Source organism: Sceloporus undulatus, chromosome 4 (genome assembly GCF_019175285.1).
Source record: "Sceloporus undulatus isolate JIND9_A2432 ecotype Alabama chromosome 4, SceUnd_v1.1, whole genome shotgun sequence".
NCBI classification, from domain to species: domain Eukaryota; kingdom Metazoa; phylum Chordata; class Lepidosauria; order Squamata; family Phrynosomatidae; genus Sceloporus; species Sceloporus undulatus.
This window is the reverse complement of record NC_056525.1, coordinates 131937331-131957461: the sequence shown is the minus strand read 5'-3', so window position 1 is coordinate 131957461 and position 20131 is coordinate 131937331. Positions and strand designations below refer to the sequence as shown.

Below are 20131 nucleotides of genomic sequence, written 5' to 3'. Positions count from 1 at the left end.
GCCAAAAGGAAGGAAGCCATGTTATTGGAGTGATGGGTGGGACAATTACCATCCTCACTCTCCTCCATCAGAGTTCACTGAAGGTTTTCTCTCCTCAAGGAGTGCAAGTTAGCCAGCTTTTCTTTTGCTTACTCGTCTCTTCCCCAGGCAAGGTTGGTACAAGGCTTCATAAGCCACAGCAAAAAATATGTGATGAATTGTTCCTCTTTTCTCAACAGCCCTTATCTGACAATATCCATAGAGACAGAAATGTCCATTGGTTGCAGCCAGAACAACAAAGAATGTATTTACATCATAAACTCTGGTGGACTGGACTCCACCAGATGCAGGAAGTGTTATCCTTGGCTGGCTTCTGATGAAGTGAATTCAAGTCCATAAAAGCTTATGCCAAATAGATACCTTAGTTTCTTAGTCTCTAATGCATCACAAGATTATTTGAATAAGACAGAACTCGAGGACCACCTGAGGAGGGTCTTCAGAAATATCCCTTAGAAATTTCCATAGTGGTTGTATTTATTGCAATGTTTTTGTCCTTCCACTTGCAGTGATTCTGGACAGTGTGAATAATGTGACTGCATAACTGAAAGATGTTTTCAATGATTTGGTGTTGTTGAAACCCAACTGAAATGAGATTTGGAAAAGCAAGCAGCGTAATTTATTCTGAGCATTCATTTGTGGGGTTTTCATAGTTAGAGTTTGTTGAAAGCACTGTCAGGTAGTAAAGTACATTTAGCTCACCTTGCCTTTTTCCCAGCACAGAATTCAAGGCTTCCCCATACTACATGGTAATGCAGCATGGAGCCCAGCTTCTGTTCACAACAGTTCTCTAGCCTTATCCCCAGTCAAAATCAAATGTAGCCTCTCACAGGAAGAGCATCATACTTCACTAAGAGCCCATACAGACAGGCCAAAATAAAGCTGCTTCGGGTCACTTTGGAGATATGCTGTTTAAATGATGCATGCGTCCTAAGAGACCGGAAGCTGCGCCAAGGCCATGCTCCAGTCCTAAGGACTGGAGTGCAGCTTTGGTGCAGCATCTGGCCTCTTGAGATGTGTGTGTCATTTAAATAGTATATCTCCAAAGTGACCTGCAGAAGCTTTATTTTGGCCTGTCTGTATGGGCCCTAAATTATGTATCAAGGGCAAGGTGGTGGGAGCAGTCCACCTTGGATGCAAAAAATAATGGTCTGTATTTGTCCGTAGAGAAAGTAAAATAATAATAAAGCAATTCCCATTGCAGCTGCTGGAGGATGCAAGAAGCCCTTCACCTGCACTGCTTCAACAACAAGAATAGCATTCCTTCACAAGACATGAAAACACATGGCTGGCATTAAGAAGACAGGCTACCAGTTTGGTGGCCTGGCCTCACTACTATGTTTGGATCCTTTTCTTCAGGTATTCCCATGTGAGAAGTCTGAGCTGCTTCCTGTTGGAACATAAAGTCTTCATGAGAAAAGACTGAGGTGCTCTAGGAGATATAGTTTGTTGCCCCAAATCACTCACCATTGAAGAAACGAGAGATCACTCATAGCCAGATTTACTCATGATGTTAAGCTTATGGGATGGATCTGAGCAGACAGAGTATTGGCAGAGGTGGTAGGAAGGGAACAGAGTGATGGTGAGTACAGTGTGTTTGCTACTTAAGGCAGGGGACAAAAAACTCCTTGGACTATAGCAATTCAGTGGAGTGTGGGCTTGCCAAAGAAGAAAAAGGACAGCAGGGATGGTAATTGTGTGTTTGCAGCTCGCAAATGTAGCAGCTCTTTCTCCTTCCCTGCATCTCAGGTGGCTGTGAAAGGAGATGCTGGATGGGTGCATCCTCTGTGACTTGCCTATCTGTTTATACCTGTCCTCTTTTCCTGGGCAAGAACTCCCATTGCTATCATTGAGAAGAAGCCAGGTGGGGAGAGACAGGAAACTGTGCTTCCCTTTCTGCAGCAAAGATAGAACCAAATGTGTGTCCCACCCTTTCCCATTTTTATTCCCAGGGCTGGGAGCCCTTATCACCAGAATCTTCCCTATTCCTCCTCCTCTACTCTTCCTCCTCCTCTACTCCTTCATCTTCTCCAGTATCCCCTATATGACAGGCTTCTTTCTCTTTTGCTCTTTCCATACCTATGATGCTGCTCAGCCTTCCACCCCATTTTGAGACCCTCTCATTGCTCTTCTTCCCTGCATAATGCAGCAGCTGCCTTCACAAGCAGAGGTCCTTCTCAATCTCCTGTGGGCCAGGTCAGGCCTTGCACAGCAGTGCTGTTGCTGCTGGGCAGGAAGTGTAAAGGTACTGGTGCTGCAGGCTCTTGACATTTTCCTTTGCCCTTGCAGGATGAGGATCTCAGGCTTTGTAAAAATTACTGATTATTATTATTTGTTTCACTTCATGATTATTACTGAAAATAATTTTGTCATTTAGAGGAGGAAGATATTTATATCCTCAGGGTGTCAAATATGCTAGGTATGCTACTGATGTCACTGTGTGTATGTGTGTGTGTTTCTTCAAGCCTCTTCTTGACTTATGATGACTCCATGAATTTCATTGGGTTTTCTTAGGCAAGGACTACTCAGAGGTGGTTTTGCCAGTTACTTCCTCTGAAATATAGCCTACAGCATCTGTATTATTTGGTGGTCTCCCATCCACATACTAACCAGGGCTGACCCTGCTTAGCTTTCAAGATCAGACCTGATCTGGTGTCTTTAGGGCATTTAGGCCCTACTGACGGGGAGCGAAGAGCACAGATCAAAACCCCTCCCAGCCACCCACAGTCTCTCATGCTTAGAGCTGACACAGGTGCAAATGTCTATACTTACAGGCAAGCAAAATTCTTCAAAGGCTGGCTTGACAAATGTAATATATTGAGATAAGATCTGTTCTAGGTCCCTGCCTCTTTCACTGATGTCTCGAAGAACTAGAGGGGGGGGGGAAACAAAGAATACTCAGATAAGCCACAACTATAGTTGAACACAGCAACACTTAGAGTTGTACAACTAAGCAGAAGTTCCTAAGCAGCTTGCTTTTTTTGTTTTCCTAGAAAGAGTGAAGAGTCACAGGGAGGATTTTTTAAAAAGAGGATAAAAGCTGAGGTAGTTTCTTATTAATATCAGTGGGAACAAGAATCTGTGCTGAGAAGGAAATAAGTTTAGAGCCAGGCTAGAAGAAATTGGAAGGCAAATCCAGCCCGATCCAGAAAGTTCCTTACGTGCTTTCCAGTACATGTAGTACTCAGTTTTGCATAATTAGAAACCCCTTAGTTTCCCACCCAACTCCCTCCCATACATATAGGTTCTTTGTCTTCACCAACCAGGTGCTCTTTCTTTCTTCTCATCTGTCCATCCAGGTGATCTTTCTCTCCTCCCACCTAGTGCTCTTTCTATTCTCTCCACATTCTCCAGTGTTCAATAAACCTTTCCCTCTATTCATTTGGCCCTTCTTTATCTCTTAACTTTTAAAAATGTTTGGATAAAGCAGCATGCTTTCTTTCTTTGGCAGGTCATGAAGTCTTGCCTGCATGCTCTCTGGTAAAATGAATATGCAAGGCCTGAGGTTAGTTTCCTCTCTGCTCTGCTGTTTAAGAAAAATCTGTCACCTACTGCTGCAGGCTAGAGATAATTTTAATTAACTAAAACTGATCCTTTTCTAAAACAAAATAACTCCAAGATGCATACTCCTAAAGCCTTATCATTATGCATTTCACAGTCTGAATTTCAGTCTTAAGTTATGGTAGAGACAGACATGAGAGCCAGGTCTAAGAGACATAGGGTATATCGTCCAGTTAGTCTGACATCTATACCAGGAAAGATTCTAGAGCAGATCATTAAAAAGAGTCTTTGAACATCTAGAAAGCAATGCCATAATCACAAAAAGTCAACATGGGTTTCAGAGAAACAAGTCATGCCAGACAAACCTGATCTCTTTTTTGATAAAATTACCAGCTTGGTAGATGAAGGGAATGCTGTGGATATAGTATATCTTGATTTCAGTAAGGCCTTTGACAAAGTTCCCCATGATATTCTTCAAAACAAGCTTGTAAAATGTGGGCTAGACAGGGCAACTGTTACATGGATTTGTAATTGGTTGACCGGCCGAACCCAAAGGGTGCTCAACAATGGCTCCTTTTCATCCTGGAGAGAAGTGACCAGTGGGGTCCCACAGGGCTCTGTCCTGGGCCCAGTGCTATTCAACATCTTTATCAATGACTTGGAGGACAAAATTGGGGGAATACTTATCAAATTTGCAGATGACACCAAATTAGGAGGAGTAGCTAATACTTCAGAGGACAGGATCAAGATTCAAAATGACCTGAACGGACTAGAAAGCTGGGCCAAAGTTAACAAAATGAAATTCAACACAGAGAAATGTAAGGTACTGCACTTAGGGCAGAAAAATGAAATGCACAGATATAGGATGGGGGACACCTGGCTGAATGAAACTACATGTGAAAGGGATCTAGGAGTCCAAGTAGACCATAAGTTGAATATGAGTCAACAGTGTGATGCGGCAGCTAACAAGGCCAATGCGATTTTAGGCTGCATCAATAGAAGTATAGTGTCTAGATCAAGGGAAGTAATAGTCCCACTCTATTCTGCTCTGGTCAGGCCCCACCTGGAATATTGTGTCCAGTTCTGGGCACCACAATTCAAAAAAAACTTTGAGAAACTGGAGCGTGTCCAAAGGAGGGTGACTAAAATGGTGAAGAGTCTGGAAACCATGTCCTATGAGGAACGACTCAGGGAGCTGGGGATGTTTAGCCTGGAGAAGAGAAGGTTAAGAGGTGATATGATAGCCCTGTGTAAATATTTGAAGGGATGTCATATTGAGGAGGGAGCAAGCTTGTTTTCTGTTGCTCCAGAGACTAGGATCCGGAACAATGGATGCAAGCTACAGGAAAAGAGATTCCACCTCAACATTAGGAGGAACTTCTTGACAGTAAGGGCTGTTCTACAGTGGAACAAACTCCCTTGGAGTGTAGTGGAGTCTCCTTCCTTAGAGATCTTCAAACAGAGGCTGGATGGCCATCTGTCGGGGATGCTTTCATTGTGATTTCCTGCATGGCAGGGGGTTGGACTGGATGGCCCTTGCGGTCTCTTCCAACTCTACAACTCTATGATTCTATAATTATTGCTTTAATACCCATGGCTCCAAAGAGAAAGAAAAGAGCAGAGGGATATACCTTGGCAATGACACCACTACCTTTGGTGATACCCAGTGCACAGAGGGCTGCCAGTGTGGGGAGGTGGGGGGTGGAGGACAGCTGGGGGTTTGGACTGCTGGTGGGGGGTCATACCATAATTTATGACTGAAGCTCACACTGTGAAATGCACATGCATACTGAAAGGGCTTTTGGGATGTGCATCTTGGGGCTATTTTGTTTTAAAAATGGGCTGCCATGGGACATGGAGGGCTGCCAAGGGATCAGAGGGCTGTGGGTGAGGAGCTGCCTCACCACCTCCCAATAACTGCACCCCCCTCTCTGGCTGCCAGCCCCTGTCATCTCCTGGTTGGCCCCCTCCCTGCCAGTTGTCCATCTCCCCTTGCCTCCTCTCCCCTACCTAGCCACTGCATTGTCCGGCTGTCCCATTGCGGGGCTTCTGGGCAACCCCGTGGATGGGGAGGGGAGGCAAGGGGACAGGGACAACCAATGGAGGGGGAAGGTCCAACAGGGCTTCACCTGGTGCAATCCAACCCCTCTGTACTCCCCTAATGATGCCACTGCACCTTGGGCCTGAACACAGAGCAAGGTCACATAATTGACCTTGCAAAACACAAGAGGGTACTCATTTTACAGAAGGCAAACTAGAGAGGCTGACATACTATCTACCTGTCTCACACTGATCCATCCACTCCAAGTCTTTCACAAATCTAAACCTGCTTAGTTTAAACATGGTCCAGATGCCCAGGTATGGTTTCTCTCTCTGGCAGATGGAATAGCTATCATAAAGAAAGCAAGCAAAGAAGTCCAGCCCTTGCTAGTAATTTATCTTCCTACTGTAAGCCACATTGTTGTTGTTGTTGTGTGCCTTCAAGCTGTTTCTGACTTATAGTGACCCTAAGGCAAACCTATAATGGAGTTTTCTGGGCACGTTTCTTCAGAGGGCATTTGCCATTTCCATTGCACACTCAGAGAGTGTGACTTGTCCAGAGTTACCCAGTGGGTTTCCATGGCAGAACAGGGATTCGAACTCGAATCTCTAGCGGCATAGTCCAAAGCTTAAAAACACACACTGGCTCTTAATTAATAATTTAATAATAATTTGTTTTATTTATATACCGCTATTACAAAGATCATAGCGGTGAACAGCAAGTAAGCTAATTAGCAAGTAAGCTAATTGTTTAATCACTTGTTGAAATGTTATCACTAAATACTTTGCTCTAATTAAAATAGAATAAATATGTCAGGACTTCTGAAATCTGTAGCAGAAGCCAGCCTCTCTACAAAAATGCTGATGGGATTCACACCCTGCCAAGTCATAACAATTGTGCAAATTTTGTTGATAGACTCATAGCACTCAGATGCTACTTGAGATGCAGCAAGACAGACACTCAAAGTTTATTTCTGTCACCTCTGCACGTACAGAAGGGAAGGGACAACTTGCAACCTACCCCTTCGAGAGAGCCGAGTGTCTGCATCTGTGTCAACAAAGAGCTTCATCTGGAAAAGGTCCCGAACCTCTTGGCTGTAGAAAGCTAGAATGCCTTCAAAGAGAACCACATCAGCAGGATACACGCTTACAGTCTCTTCTTTGCTGTTAACACATGAAACAAACACAACAAAATATTACATGAGTTATGTAACCACTTTACAAGCAAAAGGTGTCTGGTCCCCAGAATTTTATGATTATACTGTTTCAAGTATGTTTTGTTTTGAAATTGCACTGAATTTTTGGTGATTTTTATACTATCAACAACATTTAAAACAATTTTAAAAACACAGTTAAAATGATAAAATGCAGTTTAAAAAACAGTACAGTTAAAACAATAAAAACAGCACATTTTCCTAACAGCCCTAACTTTAAAACCTTCAGTTCTCAAAAGCCCCTTGGAACTAAAAGAAAAGACTGCCTGCCAACAGAAGGTGTGCAAACAACAAGCCATTCTAGCCTTCCTAAGAAAGTTGTCCCAAACCCTAGGGGCAGATGTGCCTGGAAAGGTGGCTATAAAGGTGGGACTGAGAGAAGGGTCTCTCCTGAGGATCTCAGGGCCAAGACAGGCTCACATGGGGAGAGACTGTCTGTCAGACAGTGTGGACTTAAGCCATATGGAGCTTTATAGGTGTTTGCTGTTTTTATACTGTCTTTTAACGTGTACACCGCTATGATCTTGAAAAAGGAATAGCGGTATATAAGAATAAAGTATTATTATTATTATTATTATTATTATTATTATTATTATTATTATTATTATTATTTATAGGTCATATCCAGCACTTTGAATTGTGCCTAGAAACAGACTAGCAGCCAGTGGACTTATCGCAGCAAGGGAGTTCTGTCCTTCCTAGTAACTATCCCTAGTTAACACTCTGGCTGTAGCTCTTTCTACAAACTGAAGTGCCAAACAGTCTTCAAAGCCAGCCCTACATAGAGTGCATAAGAGTAATTCAAATGGGATGCAATTAAGATATGTGTCACCAGAGCCAAGATATGGCATCTCCAGGAACAGACACACAGAGAGAACACTAACACTAACTGACACACTCCTGATTACCAGTGAAACCTGAACTTCCAGGCTCGGGATTGAATGCAAGACTATACGCAAGCTGTGGACCTGTGTCTTCAGGAGAGCATAATCCCATCCAGCATAGGCTGAATCCCTATTCCCTGATCTGCCTTTCATTTGACCAGGACACCTCTGTCTGGTATGGATTAAACTTTACCCTCATCCAATCCATTATTGAGGGCACACACCAGTTCATAACTGAAATAACTTCCTTGGATTAAGGTAGGAAGCTTTTTCAACAGAGGCTTTACAATGCCTTTTTTCAGCATGCTTGAGCTAATTTTGAGTAAGAGATCAAAAAGCAGCATAGAACTATTTACATACAGAAGACAATATGGATTAGATTATTCTTCAGTCCCCATTGCACTGCAAATCCCTGAGTTTTCCATTCAGCCAAATGGGGTAATGTCAGCATCTGTGGAGCTAGTACAATCCATTTCCAAGAAAAAGGAAATGTTAAGACAGCAAACAACCTGCTTTGCCTGCTACAATATCTAAATTTATGTGCAGGCAGTATAAAGGCTTCCTGACAGACTCATTGCACTCTGCCTACAAACAAACCTAGGGCTTTGAACAGAACAGAGACAGACCCAAGTATCAAAAGGAGGTACTTTATCACAGCAAATGGGAAAAGAAAAAAAAGGCTCATGGGGGGGGGGAGCAGAATATAAATCAATCAAATAGACTGCTTTAACTGCCCTGGCTCAATGCTAGGGAATTCTGGGAACTAGTTTTGTGAGATATTTTGTCTTCTCTGTCAGAGAGCTCTGGTGCCAAAATAAATTACAATTCCCAGAATGCCCTAGCACTGAGCCAGGACAGTTAAAGTGGTCTCAGACTGGATTAGTTCTGCAGTGTGTTTTGGACCTTAGTCTCCTAGACCATCCAACCCAAAAATGGTCCAAACCAATTCCAAATCATCCAAACCAATTCTGAAAAAAGCTAGACACCTGTCTAGAACTGGCTCAGTGCAACAATAGCCAGGAAGAGTCTGTTTCAGCTTTTTCTGATTAGTGTATTGTTCCTGGTATGCCTTTAAGGGTTCCTCTACTTCCACTTGGGGTTCAGGGTGTAACAAATACTCTACCATCTGGAAAAGTTTAATTGTATGGGACTGTGCAGAAGCAATGATATATGGGGGAAACATTAATTGTTGCTATTGAGTAGTTTGGAAGTAGGGCCCACATTTGATCAGACTTCTGACAGCTGAGCTAAGGAGACCCCTTCCTCCTCAATGCCCACTGTAATAAATATACCGAACACAACAAAAGGAATCCTTCTCTGCTTTCTGCTGCAAAAGGAAAGGTTTTAAATTATTTTTGACAGATGGTCAGCAGGAGTGGAAAGAGCTTGTTTCAATTATTTTGTTTAAGTTAATCAGTCAATACATAGGTTTGGCAATACAATCCTTTAGTCCCCCCCCCCCCCCACGTACAAGATAGCTTTGCGTCTAAAGACCTAAGCCAAGATGTAGCATCCACTAACATTTATGGTGATGATTTGCTGTGAAGGACTCACTGGCTGTCTCTGCTCATGAGAATCAGATACAGACATATAGAACTATATCCCAAGCATATAGCAAAGTTAGGATAAAGGAGGCTTACCGAGAATGAGACATGAAGTCATAAACAGGTATCTGAACAGTTTTCCCTTCCATGATTTCCCTGAGTGTTTTGACGACCAGCTCATTGTCAAAGGCATCTGCATGGAGAATAGGAGACACAATATTAAATGGGTGTGTTTCTCAATGTGACCCCTCAGTTTTGAGAAGAAGCATCAACTCATCCTTCCTTGTCTTAAATTACCTTAAGTCCAAATCATACTGCAGAAATAATCCAGTTGGAGACTGTTTTAACTGCCTTGACTCAATGCTAGGGAATTCCGAGAACTAGTTTTTTGAGATATTTAGTCTTCTCTGTCAGAGAGCTCTGGTGCCAAAAATAAACTACAATTCCCAGGATGCCCTAGCACTGAGCCAGGGCAGTTAAAGTGGTCTCAAACTGGATTATTTCTGCAGTGTGTTTTGGACCTTAGTCTCCTAGATCGTCCAAACCAAAAAAGGTGCTTGCCAACTTGTTGCCCCAATTCCAGCTGGCAACACTGGTCTGAGAAGGCTCCATGTCTCCATGTTTCCTATAGTATAGAAGGCTCCATATTTCCTATAGTATAGAGCTCTTGGTGTCTATTACTGAATATAGGTGCCCAATACCAAACAAGAGCAGCAGCCAAGGGAGTCCCCATGCCTCTTCCCTGCTCTGGATGTGCAGGGAAGTGGAAATATGGCTGTGTGATCATGCCTAGCAGAAATGATCCAGGTGCCTGAGCCACACAGGGGACACCAAACCTACACTTCCTCCAAAGTTTGGGAATGGTGAGAACTGATGGACAACTGCGAGGTGATCCCTGCTTTTCTCTACAGCTTTGAGATTTGGAGGAAGGTGTCTCATGTTCTCCAAGGGCAGGAGGTCCCTCACCATGTTAAGCAAATGTCAGAGCCCATGGCTCAGCCTGTGTTATTACGCTGTGATCTAGTTCCTAGTTCAGTGTTTAATTTCTGTCTCTTGGTGAAACATGGCCTTTGCAGAATTAGTAATTTGATTATTGGTACAGGTTCCAAAAGGGTATCTGTATTAGTCTGTTGCTGCCAAAGCAGCAAAGAAACCTATGGAACCTTTCAGATTACAAGAAGCTTCTATATGTGGGCCAAAAAAGCAGTCACACCTTGTTTTCACAGTGGGCTATGCATATGATGTATGGATTCAAGCAGAATCTAGGCTTTTTCTTAACTTTGTTTGGAGTTTAAAAAAAAAAGGCTAGAATTAAAAAGAAAATAATATGTGATGATAACAGTAGAGGTGGAATGGGCTTTCCAAAGCTAAAAATGTATTATTTTGCTTCTGCATTAACTTGGTTTAATTATTGGATCTTAGAAGATGAAAAGCTGATTACTAGAGGGAGATAATCTTAGATTTGGTCTGCACGGATTTTTTTTTATGGGAAAGATAAGGTAGATAAAGAATGTAAAAATAATGTTGTCATAAAAGCTTTACTAATGGTATGGGATAAATATAAATCAAGAATATGTAAGCAGATGCCCCAGGTGTGCTCACCACATGAAGCTTTCTTTGGAAGGGAAAGCATTCCTAAGGGAAAATGGTTGAGATATGCAGATTTAATGAAAAATGTGCGGAGTGAGATATACATGAAGTCTCAAGAAGAACTAAAAATTTTGGGAATAAATTGTCATTGGTATTTGTATAGACAACTATGGGAAAGATGGAAAATTGATAAAAAAAAATAGTAGGAATTCACAATCAAAAATCAGAGTGGTAAGAAATAATGGGAAAAGGAATAAAGAAAATTATCTCCAGATATTATAAAATGTTGTTGGAATGGGAAATGGAAGATGAAATAATCAGACATAGTATGGTAAGATAGGCTCAAAATGTAGGCCACAATTTAGAATATGACAAATTGAAGAAAATTTGGAATAAGAGTATAAGACACTGTTAATCAAGAATTAAAAGAAAATGTTTACAAAATAACTTACAGGTGGCACTTATCGGCACAAAAAATCTCTTATATGTTTTTTAAAAAATAAGCCAAACTGTTGGAAATGTTTGGTGGCTACGGGCTCTTATTATCATATCTGGTGGTCATGCAAGGAAGCAAAAAGATATTGGTTGAGAATACACAAAATAGTAACAACAGATTTAAAAATACAGATATCTTTCTCCCTGGAGATCTTCTTGTTGGGAATGATTAATGACAATGTATAAAAGCAATATGGGAAATTATTATTTTAAATGTTTACATGTGCAAGGATCGTTTACGCTAAGCTTTGGAAAGGAAATTAAATCCCATCCGTCGATGAATGGCTGTTTAAAGTACTGTATATGAAATGGCAGAAATGGACAGAATGACCAGCTAGATGAAAGATAAAACAGAAGACCAGATAAAACAAGATTGGGACTTATTTTATGGTCATCTAAGGAAAAGATGGGAAAATGTTATAATTGATTGATGAATATGACTTTGTATTTAATTTGTAAGTATTATGCAATATCAGGTAAAGGCTAGACATAAGAAATGGAGTGAAAGTACTAGAGATATAAGACAGAAAGTTATATATATATAATTATTTTTTAAAGACAAACAAGAGTTGTAAAATAGACATTATAAAAATTTGCTCAGAGAGTTAAGTATCTAGATTAAGTGAAAATTGTAAGGAAAGAAGTTTAAGAGATATGTTCATTAAAAAGAATTAAATAACGTGAAGAAGACATTACCAAAAACGATCTTTTAAGATAAAACAGAGAAGAAAATGAGACAAAACAATAAGAATCCAAGTAGTAGGAAGGATAGTACAGTGGTACCTCGGGATACGAAATACCCAGGTTACGAAATTTTCGGGATACAAAAAAATCCCATTGGAAATCATTGTTCCGGGTTACGAATGTTTTTTCGGGTTACGAAGAAAATTTTTGGTGCTTTTCGGCGCTTTTTCGCACGAAACGCGGCTTTTCCCCATTAGCGCCTATGGCAATTCGGCTTACGAAGGCTTTTCGGGTTACGAAAGCGGCCGCGGAACGAATTACTTTCGTAACCCGAGGCACCACTGTATATGTTATATGTACAGTAGTTTTAGATTATAAAGAGATAAAAGGGTTGTGAATTTGGTAATGACTGGGTTTGGTTATAGTAATGTGTGTATATGTGAGTATATGGGCTGATTTACGTTTTGGATTGTTTGTGTTTTTGTGCTCATGTTTTTCAATGTTGGTTGTGTGTTGGTATTTTATGGTAAAAATAAAATTAAAAAAAAAAAGAAAAGAATCTAGGCTTTTTCAGCAACCAGGGCTTTAATCCAGAGGAAAAATGTAGGTATTTACTCCAAGGTTTGACCAGAAAATCTGGATATTCACTCATGTGTTTGTACTGCACTCTATAGCGACATCCCAAGGACGGGAGGAGTTAGTGGCGGATGAGAGTGGTTGGGTCCAGCAAGCCTGGTATTTGTCGCCATGATTTCCTACTGAAGTGTTTGTTCAGCCATGAGACGAATGATGAGGGGTCAGACTGGGCACCCTTTTCTCTTCCTTCCCCTGCCTAAGTGTTGTTTATATATACTGCTTTTACTCTTTCCTTTCCTCTGATCGCTCCCCCTCAATCATTCACTTGGAGATCTTATGCACACACACACCATACCCATCCATTACAATTCTCTGCATGAACAAACAAGTGAATGATCAGGGGGCAGAATTGGAGGGGGAGAGTAAAACCAGTAAACATGAATGCAACACTTGACTGGAAGAGGGAGGATGTCCCAGTCTAACACCTCACTGCTGATCTCATCACTGGACATTTTCATACATAAAAGATGAATTAAATGCAATTTTATTTTGTTTTTCTCTGCTCTGTGTGTGTATATTTGAAAATTTCCTCTTCACTCACCAGAGTGGCAAAAGAGAAGAAGGAATTGGATGGAGAAGCACCCAATCAGAGTGGCTCCAATAAATTTACAGACAAACCATTGGTTATTGGGTGATAAGTTGATGTATGCTGGGAAGGGGAAAATATGCATACTGTATTTGCCAGAGAGAAAGGTATGGCCAGTTGTGCTGGTGTCGCTTCAAAGTGCCAAAGTGCTTTGTGTTTGTGGACTTAACTGGATCACTGCACAGTCCCTGCTGACCATAAAAATGCAAGATGAAGCCCATTTTCCCCCCTCAGTGTAGCTACATCCAAGGTCTATGAAAGTTTATGCTATAAATTTGTTATTATTTAAGTTGACATGGGAATCTTTTCTTTATCAGTAATGAGCTGGTTTATTCCTGTTTTTTCTTCTGTGGTTTGTGTTCCCCTTCTCAGTGTGTATTTTGTTTTAATTTAACTTATATTGGATACTATTTGGATCTCCCATAGTGACACTTGTAAGACCCCCACAATTTTCCAGTTTATCTAACTGCTTTATAGATTCTCATAAAATGACTACCTCTTCACAAATATTGCACTGTCACATCCAGTCACCAAAATTTATCTTTGGGAAGCCTAGCAGGAGGTGAAGAAGCATGGATTTATGTGTATCTACCCCTTTCCCAGCCCCAGTGACAGGTCACCTGGGTGGTCAAAGTTGAACTGGCCCTTGAGGGCTTTGGCTTTCTGCTCAGTGGTGAGTATCCGATAGAAGCTGTCTTGACTCAGAATCACAACCTGTTTGTGGTGATGGTCTACATCATTCTGTCCCAGCAGCTGAACAATTTTGGCACAGACAGAAGACTGCAAAAGAAGTAAAGAAAAGAGAGTGAGAAGAAATTCTGGCACTAGAAGAATTACTGTCATCATAGATGTGGATTGTTTTAATACATATGTATCTTGTTTTTTTTTTAATTGATCTGTGTTTTTAACTGATGTTGTGCATTTGTTGATCTATTGTTCCCCACCTCTTGACTCTTCAGGTGTCAGTAGCCCTTCCTTTACCACACCTGCACCAAAACCAATCTGTCTGGCCTCCAGTCAAGTGCACAGTTTCCCAGCTCCCATCTGATACATCAACATCGCAACTTAACAATAATCAGGGAAACTCTGCATTATTTGAATCTGGAACTGTGGTGTATGGGTCAGCCAGGCCAAAGTCCCAAGCATAGTCCTGAAAAGAGGCTACAAGAAGAAAACACTTACTAAGGAGGAGAGGAGAGGAGAGGAGAGGAAGAAAATCCCTAAATAATTTGAATAATACAAAACAAAATTATCAGAGAAAAGAAGGATGAGGTGTTTAATGCCTCCATTTCAACACAAGGAAAAAAAACATTATCAGAGCAGGTAGAAGAACAACACACATAATGAGAGACTGAGACCTTCAATTCCAATTGATACACATGAGAGAATAGACCTTCACTTCCAATTGACTGCATATATAGGATTTTCTATATTTCTTCTACCACTGTTTTGTGGCTGCTTTTGATTGGGTATTGTCTTCAAGAGTACATTACCTCAGTGATTTGGGTACTGCGCACACTTCCCATTACCTTCAAAGTACAGCTCCAGTGGAGAAGGCAGTGTCACCACAAAGAGGGCGACACCAATGGTGGGGTTGCCCCTTTGGGGAAACCACATGGACAAAGGTCACTTCATCTATTTGGGGGAATGATTGTGCCAGACTTCTCAGCGGGCTGTCCAGTCACTGCGGTCCCAGGCTGATTGGGGGCTGATAGGGGGCTGGAGCAACCAGAGGCCTCTCCAAGCCATCCGTCTGCCTTGCCCCTAGGGCATGGAAAATATGACATCCCTTCAAATATTTAAACAGGGCTGTCATATCATCTCAACCCTCTCTTCTTCAAGCTAAGCATACTCTGCAACCTAAGCTTTTCCTCATAGGGCATAGTTACCAGACCTTTTACCATTTTGGTTGCCCTCCTCTGGACACACTCCAGCTTGTAAAACATCCTTTTTGAACTCTGGTGCCCAGAACGGGACACAGTATTCCAGGTGAGACCTGACCAAAGCAGAATAGAGTGATATTATTACTCCCCTTGATCTAGCAACTATACTTCTATTGATACAGTCTAGATTTGCATTGGCTTTTTAGCTGCCACATCACACTATTAAATCATGTTCAACTTGTGGTCCACTAGGACTCCAAGATCCCTTTTGCATGTACTGTTATCAAGTCAGGTGCCCCCAATCCTATATCTGTGAATTTCATTTTTTTCTGCCTAAGTGCAGTACCTTACATTTCTCCCTGTTGAAATTCATTTTGTTAATTTTGGCCCAGCTTTCTAATCTATTAAGGTCATTTTGAATTTTGATCTTCTTCTCTAGGGTATTAGCTACTCCTCCTAATTTGGCATCATCTGCAAATTTGATCAGCATGCCCTCCATGCCTTCATCCAAGTCACTGATAAAGATGTTGAATAGCACTGGGACCAGGACTGAATCCTGTGGCAGCCCGCTAGTCACTTCTCTCCAGGATGAAAAGGAGCCATTGTTGAGCACCCTTTGGTTTCAGCCAGTCAACCTGTTACAATCCACCTCAGAGTTCCATTGTCTAGCCCACATTTTACTAACTTGTTTGACAGAAAATCATGGAGGACTTTGTCAAAGGCCTTACTGAAATCAAGATATGCTACCTTGACAGCATTGCCTTCATCTACTAAACTGGTAATTTTATCAAAAAAGGAGATAAGATTAGTCTTACATGACTTGTTTTTGAGAAATCCGTGTTGACTTATTGCAATTATGGCATTTATTCCTAAATGCTTACAGGCTCTCTGTTTAATGAGCTGCTCTAGAATCCTTCCTGGTATTGATGTCAGGGCGAACCATGTTTGGGTCCTCTCTTTTTTTTCCTTTTTGAAGATGGGGACAACATTTGCCCTCCTCCAGTCTGCTGGAGGCTCTAAAGAACCTCTCATCAGAATTTACAATGTGGGATACAGATTTGCTTTCTTAAGCATAATTGATGAGGAACAAGAAGAGCTAAGGACAGAAGCCAGAGACATAATCAAGGATGAAGGCAGGAAGACACTATCTGTGGCCAAAAAGAAAGAGAAGACACAATGTATAGCAGAAGAAACATTTCAAGCAGTAAAGGAGAACCGAGAAGCAAAAGAAAAGAGAGATAGGAACAGAACTAGAACCATGAATGCAGCTTTTCAGCAACTAGTGCGGAAGGATAAAGAAAATTACTATAATAATGCAGAGAAATAGAAAAAAAACAAAACAGGAAGAACAATTGACCTCTTCCACAACATCCGTGAACTCAAAGGGAAATTCATACCAAGGGTGGGGATGTTCTACCCTCAGGAGAGGAACATACTAAATGGTCAATATGAAATTAAAAAGCAATGGAAGCAATACACAGCCGAGCTATATAAAAGATGAAAAAATGAATGACACATGGAATGAAGAACCATATGAAGATGAACCCTAAATTTTGGAAAGTGATGTGGAAGTGGCACACAGAGAAATAGAAAAGAAAAAATCACCAGGAACAGATATTAAACTGCTTCAAACCACACAAACAGGATTAATTTCAAGTGTTAACCAAAATATGCCAACAAATATGGAAAACAAAACAATGGCCAACAGACTGGAAGCACACTATATAAAAAAGAGATACACAAAAGACTGCAGCAATTATAGATCCATAACATTGATTTCTCATGCAAGCAAAATTATACTCAAAATTCTGCAGCATAGAAGAATTGAACAGATTGGGTGATAAAATGCAGTCTATAAAACACATGCTGATGTTTTTTCTGGAATTCTTTGGTTCTCTCCATTATCCATCGTATGTTTGCAACATGGTCCCTAGTGCTTCTTCCTTTCCTGTGCCCCACTTGGACTTCTGGAAGTTATCTCTCTATATATGAGTTGTGTTTCATATATAGAGAACTGCCAGATGCCCAAGTGGGGTGCAGGAAAGGAAGAAACACTAGGGACCATGTTGCAAACATACGATGGATAATGGAGTGAACCAAAGAATTCCAGAAAAAACATCAGCATGTGTTTTATAGACGACAGCAAGGCCTTTGACTACATAGATCACAAAAAGTTATGGAATACTCTTATCAAGAAATGGGAGTGTCACTACATCTGATAATCCTTATGAGGAATCTGTACTTTAGATAAGAGGCTATTGTAAGAACAGAATACAGAGAAACAGAATGGCTCCCAATTGGCAAAGGGGTCAAGCAAGGCTACATTTTATCACCCTATCTGTTCAACTTGTATGCAGAAAATATCATAGGTAGAGTAGGTTTAGACACTGAAGAAGGAGGGCTGAAGATCGGAGGAAGAGACATTGACAATCTTAGGTCCAAAACACAGCAGAAATAATCCAGTTTGAGACTGCTTTAACTGCACTGTCTCAATGCTAGGGAGTTCTGGGAACTGTAATTCTGTGAGATATTTAGACTTTTCTGTCAGAGAGCTCTGATGCCACAAAAAACTACAATTTCCAGGATTTGCTAACACCTGACCAGGGCAGTTAAAGTGGTCTCAAATTGGATTCTTTCTGCAGTGTGTTTTGGACCTAAGATATGCGGATGACACCACACTACTAGAGCAAGGCATAACAGGCTTGAAACAGTTATTGAAGAAGGTCAAAGGAGAAAGTGCAACGGCATGCTTACTGCTGAACATAAAGAAAACAAAAATAATGACAATGAAGTACTTACATAAATTCAACCTAGATCACAAGGAAATCAAAATAAAGATTTCCCATACCTTGGATCAAATATTGATCAGAATGGAGACTGTAGTCAAGAAATCAAAAGAAGATTAGGAATGGGAAGGGCAGCTATGAAAGAACGGGAAAAGGTCATAAAGTGTAAAGATATACAGCTGAACGCTAAAGTTAGAATTGTTTAAGCCATTGTATTCCCCATTACAATGCACATATGTGAGAGCTGAACAATGAAGAAAACAGAGTGGAAGAAAATTAATTCATTTGAGATTGAGCTAGTAAAATGTGGGTTAGACAATGCAACTGTTAAATGGATTCATAATTGGTTGACCAGCCAAACCCAAAGGGTGCTCAGCAATGGCTCCTCTTCATCCTGGAGTGAAGTGACCAGTGAGGTGCTGCAGGGTTCTGTCCTGGGTCCTGTGCTATTTAACATCTTCATCAACAACTTGGATGAAAGAATAGGGGGCATGCTTATCAAATTTGCAGATGACACCAAATTAGGAGGAATAGCTAATACCCCAGAGGAGAGGATCAAAATTCAAAATGACCTTAATAGATTAGAAAGGTGGGCCAGAGCTAACAGAATGAATTTCAATATGGGGAAATGTAAGGTACTGCTTTAGCCTAAAAAAATGAAATGCATAGATATAGGATGGGGAACACCTGACTCAACAACACTATGTGTGAAAGGGATCTAGAAGCCCTAGTAGGCAACAAGTTGAACATGAGTCAATGTGCTATGCGGCAGCTAAAAAGGCCAATGAGATTCTAGGCTGCATCATTAGAAGTATGGTGTCTAGATCAAGGGAAGTAATAGTGCCACTCTACTCTGCTTTGGTCAGGGCTCACTTGGAATACTGTTCCCAGTTCTGGGCACCACAGTTTAAAAAGGATGTTGAGAAACTGGAGCGTGTCCAAAGGAGGGCTACCAAATTAGTGAAGAGTCTGGAAACCATGCTCTATGAGGAGCGACTTAGGGAGCTGGGTATGTTTAGTCTGGAGAAGAGAAGGTTAAGAGGTGATATGATAGCCTTGTTTAACTATTTGAAGGGATGTCATATTGAGGATGAAGGAAGCTTGTTCTCTGCTGCTCTAGAAAATAGGACCTGGAACAATGGATGCAAGCTCCAGGAAAAGAGATTCCACCTCAACATTAGGATGAACTTCCTCACAATAAGAGCTGTTCGACAGTGGGACACACTCCCTCAGAATGTGGTGGAGTCTCCCTCCTTGGAGGTCTTTAAGCAGAGGCTGAATGGCCATCTGTCAGGGGTGCTTTGATTGAGAGTTCCTGCATGGCAAGGGGGTTGGAATGGATGGCCCTTGGGGTCTCTCCGAACTCTATGATTCTATGAGATATGATGCTGGAGAAGAGTACTGATGATACTATGGATGACCAAAAAGACAAACAAATGGATCCTAGAACAAATGGAGCCTGAACTCACCCTGGAATCCAGGATTACTGAGGGTCCATACAGACAGGCCAAAATAAAGCTGCTTCAGGTCACTTTTGAAGTATGCTGTTTAAATGATGCATGTGTCCTAAGAGGCTGGAAGCCATGCCAAAGCTACGCTCCAGGCCTAAGGACTGGAGTGTAGCTTTAGCGCAGTTTCTGGCCTCTTAGGACATATGCATCATTTAAACAGCATACCTCCTAAGTGATCCGAAGCAGTTTTATTTTGGCCTGTCTGTATGGGGCCATAGTTTTCTTAGACAAGGAACCCTCAGAGGTGGTTTTGTCAGTTACATCCTCTGAAATATAGCCTACAGCACCTGGTATACGCTCAGCAATTTAGACTGCCTAATTTTTATTCAAGTCAAAAACATGTGAAGTACTAATGTAAGAAAAGAGTACCTGGGGCTATTTGAAGACTGTTGTTCTCATACCATTTAGTAATCAAACATAGTAAGAGGAAAGGAGGGAGGGAATCAAATGCAAGATCAGAAGGGACGGACACCTCAGTAGTCATAACAGGCAATTTATTACCATTCTGAAAGGAAGATTCAGGCACAACCCATTAAGAGGTAATACCTCTTTCTCAAAAGCATTATATGTCAGGAAAATAGATATTAAATACAAAATGGCATAATGTCTGTTCTGGGAAAACAAACCAACTTAACAAAATGTATGGAATTAAATCACGTTTATTTAAAAGCACACACCAACCATATTAAATACAAAAATGTAATAATAAAATATTACTTTGGCCTGGGCCAAATGACGTGG

At 41.2% G+C, this 20131-nt stretch overlaps 2 protein-coding genes across 4 annotated transcripts in view; both read right to left on the bottom strand.

Moving 5' to 3' along the window:
• LOC121929230 (4-trimethylaminobutyraldehyde dehydrogenase-like) overlaps nucleotides 1-20131 on the bottom strand; it is a 215704-nt gene that overhangs the window by 99139 nt on the left and 96434 nt on the right. The gene's annotated exons all lie outside the window — the stretch shown is intronic.
• The window catches only part of UCK2 (uridine-cytidine kinase 2), a 101844-nt gene that overhangs the window by 2698 nt on the left and 79015 nt on the right, over nucleotides 1-20131 (bottom strand). Inside the window, exons 2-6 of one of the 3 annotated variants that reach the window (XM_042464579.1) lie at nucleotides 13831-13990; nucleotides 9316-9412; nucleotides 6599-6741; nucleotides 2809-2906; nucleotides 7-621 (exon numbers count right to left, since the gene is read on the bottom strand). In XM_042464579.1, the coding sequence (XP_042320513.1) occupies nucleotides 514-621; nucleotides 2809-2906; nucleotides 6599-6741; nucleotides 9316-9412; nucleotides 13831-13990 (606 nt within the window). In that variant the 3' untranslated portion in view covers nucleotides 7-513. Of the gene's footprint in view, nucleotides 1-6; nucleotides 622-2808; nucleotides 2907-6598; nucleotides 6742-9315; nucleotides 9413-13830; nucleotides 13991-20131 lie in introns of those variants that run through there. The other 2 variants (XM_042464578.1, XM_042464580.1) reach the window with 2 other exon arrangements.